Source organism: Trachurus japonicus, chromosome 22, assembly GCF_045865225.1.
Source record: "Trachurus japonicus isolate A0001 chromosome 22, Traja_1.0".
Classification (NCBI taxonomy): Eukaryota; Metazoa; Chordata; class Actinopteri; order Carangiformes; family Carangidae; genus Trachurus; species Trachurus japonicus.
The window spans coordinates 19,803,333-19,817,489 of NC_140928.1; the positions used below are offsets into that span (position 1 = coordinate 19,803,333).

The 14,157-nt window shown below is 40.4% G+C and overlaps 1 protein-coding gene across 10 annotated transcripts in view; it reads right to left on the minus strand.

Annotated features, from left to right (window-relative positions):
• Positions 1 to 167: 167 nt before the first annotated feature.
• Positions 168 to 14,157, minus strand: part of ralgapa1 (Ral GTPase activating protein catalytic subunit alpha 1) — a 71,367-nt gene continuing 57,377 nt past the window's right edge. For 7 of the 10 annotated variants that reach the window (XM_085766542.1, XM_085766539.1, XM_085766535.1 and 4 more), the window contains 2 exons: positions 8,485 to 8,609; positions 168 to 3,755 (listed from right to left, as the gene is read on the minus strand). In XM_085766542.1, coding sequence (XP_085622668.1) covers positions 3,610 to 3,755; positions 8,485 to 8,609 — 271 coding nt within the window. In that variant the 3' untranslated portion in view covers positions 168 to 3,609. Of the gene's footprint in view, positions 3,756 to 4,892; positions 5,005 to 6,921; positions 6,954 to 7,787; positions 7,814 to 8,484; positions 8,610 to 14,157 lie in introns of those variants that run through there. The other 3 variants (XM_085766536.1, XM_085766543.1, XM_085766537.1) reach the window with 3 other exon arrangements.

Here is a 14,157-nt window from a genome sequence, read left to right on the forward strand (position 1 = left end):
ATTGTGGTTCTCAGAAGCCTAGTACTATTTTGATATGCTTGAAGTTGAATGTTAAATTTATTTAAAATTATTGTCAATAAATGGGAATACAATATGATCGATGATCAGTCGCCAACTGTCAATTTATTACAGATATTCTCACACACACACACACACGAGATATGAAATGAGTGGTAAGAATCATTTATTGTTAAAGTCCATCATTGCACATCCACGCTGTGTGTGTCTGAAACAGATGTTACACATTTACATTATACAGGTCTGACAGTAACATAGTGTGAGGAGTGTGTATGTGCAAGCGTGCATGTGTGTGTGTGTGTGTGTGTTGTGGCACAGCTGATACATGGTCAACACAGGCAGTTATACTGAACTGATGTCATGCAGTATAGTCAGTAGTTACATACACCAGCTTCATCCAAAAACACATAACGTCTGGACAACAGCTGGACCCGTTTCCATCGCAGCCCTCGTGTTCAGTCTACGGCAGGCACAGAGGATCCAAATTGTTATGTATGGGGGGGAAATCCGTGCAAACGGGGAGAAGGGAGAAGAGTCTGACTATTTGGGCCAAAAGGCTTAAAAAAATATTTCTACCTCAACAACCCGAGGAGGACGGTGCCTCCGGGTGCCTGATGTGAATTTTTGATAATGCTGAAAGGCTTTGGGTAACTATTGTTTTCTATACATTTTGGTTGCTGCTAACCAGGCTTTTAAAATCAAATCAACATGCATTCATACACGTGAATAAGAGTAACTTGTTGAATGCATGCCAAAACATAAGATCCTCAGGAGTATTTACAATGTGTAAGTGTGAAATTCATCACTGTTTGTTTCTCATGGGACTTTAAAGCAGCATCGGGACACGGGTCATCATGTGGAGTGGCAAGTAGTAAAGAAAATGGGTTGTTTAGTATAAAGGAGTTCTGGTCGAACACTGGTTCAGGTTGTTGAAACAAACTAGGGCAGGGTTGGTTACTGAGAGATGAGCTGTTGATGCTACCGCTAGATCACTCGTCTCAACCAGTCAATGAAGCCTCGGCTATAATAACCTGTAACAGCAATTCATTTATAAAGGGAAAACTTTGATCTCAGCTGACTTCAAATATTCACACACAAAGTAACACAAACATGAGTTTGACCTCAATTTACAGTGACAAATTTGAACAATTTCAACCCCATGTAAGGGTTAAAAAAAGTTTTTACAATCCCTTTCCTCTCTACAGAGACACTATGGCTGAAAACAATTAAAATAAAACAAACAGCAACAGAAAATACAGCTGTGATTACACTTACTTACTTCAAGCAGTGAAGCATAATGCAAAATCCTTTAACTTAGACCTATATTTAAAATACAGATCATTAATATTACATGTTTCCTTTACCACAGATCAGGCTGTGGGAAAAACAAACCAACAAAAAAAGATGGAAACACAATCCATCATGTTAAATTAATGGAGGAACATTCAATCCTGATAAACCCTGTCAAACCACAACTGTAACATTTATAACCCATTGATGCTGATTTGAAACTGTGTCAGTTTAAAAGTTGATCTGAAATGAGGACATGAAATAGATGAAAAATCATCTATGGTAGTGTTTAAGTTTATATTTTCTGGATTGCTGATCCCCCTCCATCCAGAAGTGGAGCTGGGGAAGAGTCAAAATATAAGAGAGGATTTTTATGGGAAAAAAAAGCAAAAAGAACCAAAAACATTCAAATCTAAGTGAGGATAAGTTGACATCTCTCTCTCTGTGTTTCTCTCTTTGGCCTTGAATCTAAAGGTTCTCTCTGAATAATCTGATTTTGGACATCCCTTAAAACGCATCACACAGATATTAATGACACTACAACCTCTCTCACTGGCATTTATCAGGAGTGACATGGCCTTACATCCCCTCAGTATACAGTATATTCTGATAAATACAACATTGTCGTTATTTTAAAATGATGTCAACTTACTATTTTTTTTAATAGAGAAAACAAACTTACATTTAACAACAGTTTTTCTGTCTACTTCCCCCAGTCTAGCTGTGGTACCAATGTGAGACATATTAACTGTGAAGTAAAGCTGGATATTTGAGCAGGAGTGAGATTATGTTTAATTTCCCGAAGCATGTGGGAGTGCAAGAATGAAAGAGAAACTACATGAAGCAACAAATGTTGTAGTGTGAACCCACTTGTAGCAGATATGTGGTCTGAGGTTAAACCATTGTGGTTTTGGCAGCTAATTCTCATAGAACAGTATATACACAACAAGCGCCCTCACACTGTACACATTCTTATAGATACTCACATATAGTATATATATATATACTGCATATATATATCTCGATACTGATATATGTGTACTCAGATGAACAAAGAATGGTGGTTGCATTGCATCAGATGACAATGACTAAAAATACAGCAACATTCTTGTTTGGATCAAAACAAAACATAATAAAAAAACAAAGAAAACAGATGCAAATGAACATCAGTGCTTGTCCACATTTTACAGCATGAGCAAAAATAACAGTAACAGGTGTTTGTTCTTTGATCAGCTTGCCTTCTTCATTTTTAAACCTGCCATCACCATTACTGTGCATACAGTAACATTGTTCCTTGCGCTCAGAGAACAGGTCAGGTCGTTTCAGTCCTCTTCCTCTGAATTCAGACACAGACGTTTGGCTGGAAAACGCTGCCACATCAACATGATGTCGTTTTTTTTTTTTAATACTTTGCAAATGAATGAGATTCTACTTACATTGTGAGGACTGAATAGAAACTGACCTCTGCCCTTAATGTTTTTATCTTAATAGGCCTAACGCTGCACTGGGAACAAAAATAGACTCTTATCTTGCTTTCTCCATGCAACACTTTACAGCCATTACTTCTTTTTATATCAAAACTCATGGTTCTGTCTGTACACACACAGCCCGACTATAGTACAAATATACAAGTTTCCCCATAGCAACGATGACACAAAACACAGAGACTGAAGAGACTCTGCTCTTGTTTGTCGTTGAACTTGTTCTCCAGAACTGGTTTACAGAGCAGTGTGTGTGTAATGTGGCACACTTTACAGCTTTTCACGTTAACACTGGAGTTTTGAACATGGCACAGATGATGACCTAATACTGCTCTGTACAGGCAGCGCTTATTCAGAGTTTCTCCCTACGGCTAAAGGCGGCATGCTGCAGCACTGGGTCCACTGGTTCCTGTGGGGTTTTTGTTCTAGTAAGCAAAGCTGTGGATTAATACAGCAGCTATGAGCAATTTCAAAATAAAGTTACAGTATAGTAAAGTCCATGAAATACTGATACATGTGCTTTTGAGAGTACAAGTGTGCGACAAAGCGTTTTGTACATAAATCACCAGTGTCCAATCAGAACAGCAACATGCTGGAAGTGACATGAGTCAACATCTTCAGCCTGTACACTGAGCTGTATAATATCTTTATTCATTTCCGCAGAGGTTTTAATTTGAAAGTGTGTCATATTTATTATCCTGTACTTTAAGTGCAATTACAGACCAAATGTCCTCTGGGATTCAAAAGGTGAGAGAAAAAGACCAGTGTTGGTTTGGTAGCATGACATTAAGTGCCGACTGAGCTGAGTCACCTGGAGCGATCAAGTCTTATTGGCCGATCCAGAGGAGCGCCGCAGCTTCATGGACATGCGGCTCTTGCTAGTCCGAGGAGACATGGGGGATGCCGAGTCGCTCCCGGCCTCCCCAAGAGCCGGACTTTCTCCCCGAAGAATCTCTAGGCAGGAGCCTGAAGACGAGGAGGAGGAGGAGGAGGTGAGGGGAGAAGGGAGGTGGATGGATTATTAGGGGATGGAGGGATAAAGGAGAGGAGGGAGGAGGTAAATAACAGGAGAAACGGATGAGGGGACAAAAAGAAAATTACATCCCGACCCATGATGCTCTGCTACGCCAGACTGTGAAGCCTCAGTACAGTGACAAAGACAGAACAACAGACGCAGACGCAGACAGACAGACAGACAGCTCTAACAAAAAAAATCTCCTCTAGTTACTAAAAACCACCAGACAAGTTTATGTTCTTGAAAAAGTGGTATTAGTATTAAAGACTGGTAAAATCCGTCCGGTTTTGATTTGCTGATGCATCAACTTCACATTAGGACTGTCAATCTATGTGAATTGTGGTGAATCAAAAAATAATCAAATTTTTATTTGTCAGATTGTCCTTTAAAAAGACTTTTCTCAAGTGTTTAGGAACAGACTAATGTGGTTGCTTTATGCAAATCTAACTTTATTATACATTAAACACAACAATGACAAATATGGCCCAGAAACCCTAAAAGGCCTGACTGCATTGTATGTATTTAATTGCAAAAAAAGCTCAAATAATAACCCATAATTTCTGGCAACTTAAAAGAAAAAAAAGAACAAAATATTGGCTCCAGAAGGAATTTGTGTCATCGTGGCATTAACTTTGTTTCATTGTGTGATATTTCTTCTATATGAACTGAAGGAGGGCTGTCAGACTGAACAGATTTACCCTCCGACACTGTGTGTGATTAAAAACGACATAAATAAACTTGACATCTAATGTCTGACACCTGCCTTTTGCTAAAAGTATCTGCAGTGAAACACGTGCTTCACAGATTTCATGACGAGGTGACAACACAAAAGTTAAATAGTGATGCTGTACACTGTCACTATCATCTTCAACCTCTCCCTGAAGCTCAGGCCTCAAAGACCATCGCTGCTCTGTGCTCAGGCTTCAGCGCAAGACTAGATCAAGAAATGTAATGTGAAACAGTCAAAACAAACACTGACTTTACAGGAGTCTAATAAACAAAACAGCTGGGGATCTAGACCACTACACATGATGAGACAGAAAACTAAAGAAATGTGGTCAGGTGAATTTTCTACTTATGAAGCATACCATTCACAGCTAGCATGAAGGACCTTCTGCTTCAGGCCTTTCCCCTTCACCCTGAGCATGTTAAAGCTGTCTAGTGGTTTAGGGACCATCACATACATAACACTATGCTCCTCTGGAGAGGAGAGGAGAGGAGAGGAGAAGACAGGAGAGGAGAGGAGAGGAGAGGAGAGGAGAGGAGAGGAGAGGAGAGGAGAGGAGAGGAGAGGAGAGGAGAGGAGGAGGATACAGGAAGGAATGAAATTGTAAAGGAGGAGAAACAAAAATTGTGGAATGGACAAAAGGAAATAAACAGGAAAGAGAGAGAGATAAAAGGAGGAAAGAGAAATGAGGAAATGAGGGCAGGACGAAGGACAGTGAAGGAGGGATGGTCAGAGAAAAGAAAGAAAAACAGAACAAATGAATAAAAAAAGAATAAGAAGTTGCCACAAACATAAAGAGAAAACAGGTCAAAACATGAAAGCAACAGAAAAACATGAAAGACACAAAGACAACACACAGTGTGTACACATATGTATATGTGATGATACAGAAAAACATATTTGAACTACATTATTATTTTGAACTATGACCTATTTTATTTTTAGTTTTGCTTATTAAATAAAAAAAACACACAACAACACAGGCAACTATTAAAGAAAAAACTAAACTTTCATGTTAGTTTAAAGTTATACATCCAGACAGCATGTGCATCAATGAAATCTTACATTTCTTACCCATTTTTAAAGAGTGTGTATGTGTATGTGTATGTGTATGTGTGTGTGTGTGTGTGTGTGTGTGTGTGTGTGTGCAGGTGCTACAGTGCTACATCATCCAAACCAGGAGCAGAGGAGCATACAAAAGGTTTGAGGTAAAGTTTCACCAGGTCAGTGAGACGTTACAGGTTAAAAGGACAAATAGGAAAATTATTGTGAGTGAAACAGACAGAAGAGAAAAACTGACACATTGTTATGAAAAGGATTTCTCACTTTCATCATGGCACAGAGTGTAGTTTGGTTCAAGATGAGCATAAAAACTGAAGCCTGTCGACATGGAACAAGGTCAAAAAAGTCTGAGCAAAAATCTGCATAAACCTAGTTTTAATGTCTCAGTCAGAATTGTATATATTTTAAAGGGAATGTGCTGTGGTCTGTTTATTTTTCATATATTAATAATGGGATCATTTATCGTCAGTCTGAGTCTTTGTGCCTCTACATGTCGCACTTTTAGATAAGTATGTTTTGGCTAGTGTATATAAACCCTTTGCTGTGGCCAATTAGCTTAAAGTTGCTATGATACATTTTTATATATTTGCCTTTTTGTGATGAACCTCCATAGAAATATTGCCCAGTCCTGCAGATCACCTCATATCATGGAGTGTTTCACTGTCGTTTAACTAACTGTTTTGAATTTACAGCTTGAATTTACATGGTTTTGTATTGTATTGTATTTTATTTTATTACCTACCAGTCACCAAACAGCAGATATTCAGTGACTCTCTGGTGAACACAGATAAAGCCCAACACTCAGGATCTGGTACAGACCAAAAACATAGCAAAGAGAATTCAACTATTCATTACAATAATCTAATGAAGTCATAAATCGTCAGTGCAGCTTTTGTTCTCAGCTGCTAATTGGTTGTGTTGACTATCCACTGTTTGATTTTTCATCTCTGCCAGTTATCTCAGCTTAGTGATGCATGGTTACATCTGTGGGCAGTGGGAGGTACCAGTCAGTCAGTCAGTCAGTCAGTCCCTCCATTATAAGGCTGACCAGGCTGTTACAGTCCGGACAAAATTCCCGATTAATCCGACTTCCTGTCACACCCTAACAAACCACAGTGAGTAACTCCAAACTACACCCACGGATGAGTTGAAAATGACACTTCCTTTTCAACAGTAACATGCAGACCTGTTAAAAAGACAGAGAAAGAAACACGGAGAAGTGAATACAACGTCGTGGAAGAATCAGAGGAGAACGTTTTTCGGGTTAGAGGCTGAAGTGTCAATAGGAGGAGCCAATCATAACAGGGCATGTCAATGACAAGGCTTACCTTTTAACTATAGGCAAGTGAGACATTACGATCTAAAGGAGGGGGGAACAAAAGAAGATAAAACAAGAAGGAGGAAATGATAAAAAAATAAAACAAAAGAAAAGGAAAACAAATTAATAAGAAAAAAGAAAAAGAAAGGTGGAATTAAAATAAAAACAGAAAGACAGAAGAATGTTTGATCATTGCACTGTTAAGGGAGTGAGGCCTAAAATAGAGACAGTAATTTGAGCAGGGTTCGTTTCAGAGCTCAGGATCCAGATCACGACATACGTATCGGTACTAATAAGTTAAATCTTTGTGTTGTTACTTTTTGATCCTGTGCTCTGAAACAACCTTTGGGGCTGAACAACACACCACCGACCCCACACAGAGGTGACAGGGGATTTAAATGCAACACACTTTTTGTGAATTATGTGGGGAGACAGCAGGGTGTATGATGTCATTCAGCCTCAAAGCAGGGTGATTATTCTGGTAAAAACAATAACTGGTGAGATGAGGAGCGGTTGGCAAAGAAAAACAGTGATCAATTATAGACAAACACACATTAAATACCTTTATCCCTATAAAGTGCTGCATTAACTGTGCAGGTCCACATCACACAGTTCAACTGCTCTGTGTTGTTTATGTGTTAAACATCTTCGTGAAGAAAACGTATGGCTTAGTTGTGAAATCAGATTATTGAAAATAACTGCCAGGTTAATTAATTGGATGAGTGAACTGAGCCAAAGGACAGTTTTAAATTATACATAGCCAGACACATTAACAGACAAAAATGATCAATAACGGTCTAATGAACTCGACAGGATCTGTACGTACATTAGGACATAACTCCCATGTGCACGCCTGGCATCGCTACGGCTGATCAGATGTCAGCTAATTCCTCAGAGATGCTCTGGAGACAGAAGAAGGCTGAGCACAGCTTTGGATAGAAAACAGAACTCATCCGATACAAGGCTCTGCATCAGACTACGAGCTGCCAGTGTGTGTGTGTGTGTGTGTGTGTGTGTGTAGGTGGTCTCTTGCTGGAGGGTGGGCAGTTTAAAATCTAGGAGGCAGATTCCTCTTCAAACACATTAAAGAGACAGACCATTAGCATATTTCAGTTTCATTTGTTCTCTTAAATTAAATCATGTGAAGAAATTATTGCAAGTAATGAATCTGATGGCCAATGAGCATTTTCACAAAGTTGCACCAGGCTACATTCACACAACACATTTTCAGTTTAAAAGGAGAGTTTTAGCTCTGTATCGACAACAACCTTGATCCATAGCTGCATTAAAGCTGCTAACAGCAGAGACAGCAGGGTCAGCCACGTTCGGTTCATCTTTTACAAAGGTTTAAGGGGATTAAAAACTTTGTAGCAGAGTAGATACAGGTGTAAATGTTGCTCTTTAAACTAAAACGTATCAGTGTGGATGTAGCCTTTATCACCCATTCTCTGAAAGCCTGCTGCTGAGGTTCGGTCTCACAGGTGTGTCAGCTGCTGCGGTGAAAACGTGTTTGGTTATTTGGCAGAGTGGGGGATCAGGGATCAGGGATCAGGGATCAGGGACCAGGTCCTACCTGTGTCAGACGGCAGGTGAGTGCACGGAGCAGGACTGTAGACTCGAGCCGCGTAGTCCTCGAAGGTGGTTGGCTCCTGGTGGTGCTGCACAATGGTTTCTAGGTATCGAGCTCGCTCCTCATAGCTGAGGTGAGAGGTCAAGGTAAAGTACACAGTGCCAGTTTACAGTATTAACCCTTAATAAAAGGAAATATGACCAGAAAAACAAACAAAAGGGTAAACATCCATGAAACAACAAAACTGGCCTCAGCCAATCAGCCGTACACACTGACGCATGTGGAAAACAATTGCGTAATCTCGTCTGTGGCTCAGGGTGAGATTTTGGGAAATTACTACGATGATGTCATAGTGATGTAATCAGGGTTATTTTTGTGGGCTTGAATTTTTTTTTACACAAAATGTTGGAAATTTTCTGTATGGACTTTGAAAGACAGTGATTGTGGTCTCATGAAAGACTTTCTAGCTGCATTATGGGTAATGTAGGATCAATGGTTTTTGGAGCTTGAATAAAGGATCAGAATAGATACTGACCTAAAAATCTAATCTAAAAATAAAATCAATTTAAACTCGAAACTTGATGATTTACACTAACAAACAAGACTCTGGCTTCACTGGTTTAATGTCTTTCATTAATTCTAGTTTGATTCAATTGTTTCTTTGCAAATTATTTCATTATTAATTTTAACCAACTGCTTCAGGAAAAAAAAGTTTCTATAAAGAAAGTACTTAAAATGAACAATTACACTGAAAATAACAGAATAAAAACAATGGCAAAACTGAATTGACCACAGTAAAATGCAACAAAAGAAAAAAAAAACAATAACAGAAAATAGAATTTATAATAAAGTAAAATATAATGCGGTTGTTGAGTAAACAGGATTTTTCACATAAAACTGTGCAGCACAGGCCAGTTAACTCCCCTACACATTGTTTTCCATGTGAATACACTGAATACAGGGGTATTACAGGGGTATTCTCAGGCAAACAAAGGCCTTTTATCACTTGTTATTACAGCCTTTAGCAATGAAGTGACAGAGAGGTGCAGGGATTCAGCCCAGAGCAGAGTAAATGGAAACCAGGACTTCAACTGACCATCTATTAGAGATAACCTCATTGATGGAATGACATTTACCCTCTCTTCCTTAGTCCTTCTCATACATCCAACCATAATGACGGCCATATGCAGCTGTTAGTCTCGTCACACACACACACACACACACACACACACACACACACACACACACACACACACACACACACACACACACACACACACACACACACACACACACACACACACACACACACACACACACACACACACACACACACACACACACACACACACACACACACACACACACACACACACACACACACACACACACACACACACACACACTTCAGTCGCATCATCTCCCAATAGTATAACCATTTGCTCAGTGAACGCCAATAATAGAGGGTTTTCAATGAGAGCGGAGTGTTTGTGTGTGTGTCTATATTTGATAAGGTTGGTTGTGAACAGGCACAATGTGTGTACGTAAGTGTGTGTCCCTGTTTGAGTGTGTGATGGGATTAGGCCAATGAATCTTCAGAATGAAATCTGTGTGTTTGTACCTCTGTGTGTGTGTGTGTGTGTGTGTGTGTGTGTGTGTGTGTGTGTGTATGTGTGTGTGCATACATGTGTGCACGCCTGTTGTGAATGGATCAGCCATCTGTAATAGTGCCCATGGGTTTTCTATTGGGTTAGAGAGCTGCTCTATGGGCCTCAGAAGGAGGAAGATTCAGGTCTAATGGTAACTGATCCAGTTAGAGACAATGATAATAATAACAATATGGCTCCGTTAAAGTGGAGGGACAGACTGAACGGGTAGAAAAGAGAAAGGAGGAGGAGGGTGGAGACGAGAGAATGAGTGGAAAATCCTGGCAAAGCAGAGAAAACAATTTTAATAAACTTAGCACAGATGACGCAGTTTTGTTGGAATTAATCAAACTTGATTTCAGGCTTTAAAACACGCGAGTTAAGTTTGTTTAAAGCCTTGTTGTTTAAATCGAGGCAATTAGTGAGAGAGAAAGGGTAGAGGTGGCAAAGAAAGTACGACGCATGGGGAGGAAGACAACTTGTAAAACACAGAGGAGGTGAGAGGGGAGGACAGCGGGTGAGACAGAGGGGGGAGAGGGGGGGAAGTGTGTCTTTCTCCCCGGTGAGAGCTGAGAGAAGAGCAGCAGCAGCCACACACACGGAGCTGAGAGTCTCTATGAGATCTCACCGTTTGCCTTTTCCCCCGCTCCCCCTGAATCTCACTTCCCCCTCTGAGAGCCGACGTGTGGAGCTAAATGCAATTAGGAGCAAGACGAGCCGCATGTTCCTCCAAGCAACACGTACGTATCTTTATATCACGTTTTAATAATGCGCGGCTGCGTGAAGGTGAAGCTGCGATTTTTTTTCCCTCCTCTCTTTCAAAATACACTGACCCACAAAAGGCCGCTGCTTTGTCATCTCTGATTTGTGCTGAAAAGGCTGAGAGGACACCTGCAGGAGAGGAGGGAGTCCACAACGACAGGGAGACTGAAAGAGGGAGAGAAGGAGGAGAGATAAACACAAAGACATGGCACCACCGCTGAGATAAATGACAGGGGCATCACTTTATTGTTCTCCGCTCTTTTCTGTGTCTGCTGCCTTCGTCTCTCTCTCCCTCTTTCTCACTCTCAGCGTGGAGCTGCAGCTCAGCCTGCGGCCCGATGTCACCGTGTCGTAAACAGCAGCTCCCCGCCGACACCGGCAAACATCGACACAACAGAGAGAGACGGCCTCTAATGTAGAACTTTTAACTAGAGCAATGACATCGGTACTATTCTCTGCAGCTTGCTTCTTCCTTTTATGTTTAGATTACCATACCACATTGCCATGTTAAAAGTTAGAATGCCCTCTATCAGGTTCTTATAAACTGTTTCCATAATGTGCTTACTCACTCTAAAGGAGTTGAGCTTGCGCAGTAGATGGAGACGTTGGTTACAGGTTTTAAAAATATAGTCTGTGTTTTCACTGAAATTTAGGTTACAATCAATATATGTACCTAGATATTTGAACTTGTCTACTACCTCTACAATTTGTCCCCTAATTATAAGGGGCTGCACAGGGTCCTTTTCATGAAAGACAAGTTCCTGAGTTTTTGTTACATTGACCTCTAAGGAACTTTCATCGCACTACTTCTGAAGAGATGACACATGTGCTCTATATACTTCCTCTCTGATTATGTCCCCCTTCTTTAATAAGGCAACCAGGGCCATATCATCCGCATACTTAAACAAACAAAACTTTTCCAGATCTAATTGGAATTCGTTGATTCATTGTTACCTACTTCTTCTCTGTACTCTAAAGAGGCTATGGCTGACAGAAGAAAAAAAAAAAAAACTACAACAGGATATTTTTACAGAAAATCGCTGGCTTCCTCACTTGGCATTTTTAATGAGCATATGGACACATTTTCAGGCCCAACGTTGTTTATCTAACATGATAAATAGTTGTACTTCACTCTCACTTATGTCGGGCACAAAGTCAGAGAACAGCCCCTGAATGCGGGAAACAAAAGACAGAAGATCAGGAGACGCGCCGTCCTGCTCGGTTACAGGTTAGAGATGGATGCACCGCGTTAACCCCACTGTCATTTACCCACATCAAATTTGGAGAGAAGAGAACAATTTAGTCCTTCACAATTTGTGTGGCGAGTGTATAGACCCGGCCGGCTCTGAAAAACACACAGACATCGATACAAGCCTGGGGTGTTTGGTTCCAGTGGGTCGGACAATTAGAGAAGGTTTTTTTTTCAGAGGAAGAATAAGACCGTTGTTCACTCACACATCTTTAATGATTTTCTTCTATTCTCTTGTCTTACGGTGGCCATATTTTTTTTTATATAGACAAACCAAATTCATGCTTGACCTTGGAAACACAAGCTGAAAGTCAGCAGCCACTGCTTCCAATTTGAATCCTTTGTGAAGCATTTTGTGTGGCATCTCTGCATGAAACATACTATACAAATAAAGTTATTATTATTTGTATAAAAAAAAAAAGAAGGAGCTGAAACTAGTGAGAGGTCAAAGAAAATAGACTTTGCGTTCACACATCTCTGCCTCCATCCAAATGGCAGTCATCACTATAAAATCCACTGTAATTGAATTTCAGATGGCTCCTCTTATTAAGTCATTAGCAGCAAAATATCTCTCTTTTGGAGAGAAAGGGACAGAACGAGGGAAAATTATAAGGGGAGAAAGAGGGGAGAAGGCTGGTGAGGAAGAAAGGGGAGAAAGCGCCGCAAAGAAAGGCACACAGGAGAAAGATGGAGGAGAGAGGGGGCGGATAAAAAGGCTCTTTTGTGTCGCGTCAGAAACTCATTTTCTTGTGCGTGGCTGAAAAGAGAGGAGAGAGAAGTGTTTGTGCTTTCTCCAGCCCTCTCTCTCTCCATTTCAGCCCTGTACTCTCTCTCTCTCCCGCCGTGAAGTTCATTGTGGTGGTGTTCGACTGCCGCGATCACTTGAGACTGAGGGAGGCCGGAGGAGAGGAGGTGAGAGGAGGAGAAAGGGAGCTTGTTAGCGCATTAGGAGCCGGGCCCTCTGCTGGGATGTGTGTGTGTGTGTGTCAGTGCTAGAGTGTGTGTTGGGGGGGGGGGGTGTTTATATGTACAAGTGTGAGTCTGTACATAGAATATGGTGAGAATATACCGTGTGTATGAATATGTGAAAGTACTATGGTACCAACTGAGTGTGTTCAACCTTGTGACAGACTGAGATCAAAGTTGGTTAGTTCAATGTGTCTTTTCTCAATTTAATTAACTGCCTTAAAATTATAATTTTTAATGTCAAGGACTAGAATCTTTTCCTGTGTCTTCCCCTAAGGATCATCTGACCTTGGTATGTACCATGATGTGTCCACACAGCTCAGGTGGAGTCTGTATGAATGCAGGGTTTACACTAACTGAGGTGATATGATCTTAGAATGTCAACTAATGGTCTGGGACATGACAGTAAGTGACAGAAAATGGTCCAAGTGCCTCTTATGGGGACATAAGGACTTCAATTAAAAAGCATTTATACTTTAAAGTGGTTCTGAACGTTATGAGGGCAACAGTGCATGAAGGGCCTAGCACTCAGCACTGAACCCACAATGACATCAACTTCACATTGAACACTAAACTCATTTTAATTTCTATCTTTTATTTGTACAAAGACATTTTAAACTTACAGTGTATTGTATTTTAAATATTATTTATCATTAATTTTTGTTCCTTTGAACTTAAATCAAACATAAAGTACATAAGAATCTGTTTGCCTTCAAAATAAAATGAACAATAAATAAAAATCAACATGCCATTGATTGTTCTATTAAACTCTTATAACATTCATAACACATAACGTCCAGCTCCCTGAACCCGCTCCTGTGTCCGGAGCAACATTAACTGGTTGTTCGTGTTCGGCGTGGCCTTGCCATGTGTTTTCTTCACAGAGTTGTGCCACAGGTTTTCCTCTCCCAGGGGGAACTAGCTGTGGTGTGCATGTACAATTTTAGTAATGGGCTCATTAAATGACTGGGATTATTTACTTATCATGTTGGAAATAAGTTAATAAACTTTCCATGTGCCCTCTGTAACGTGCTTGTGTATCTACAGAAACAT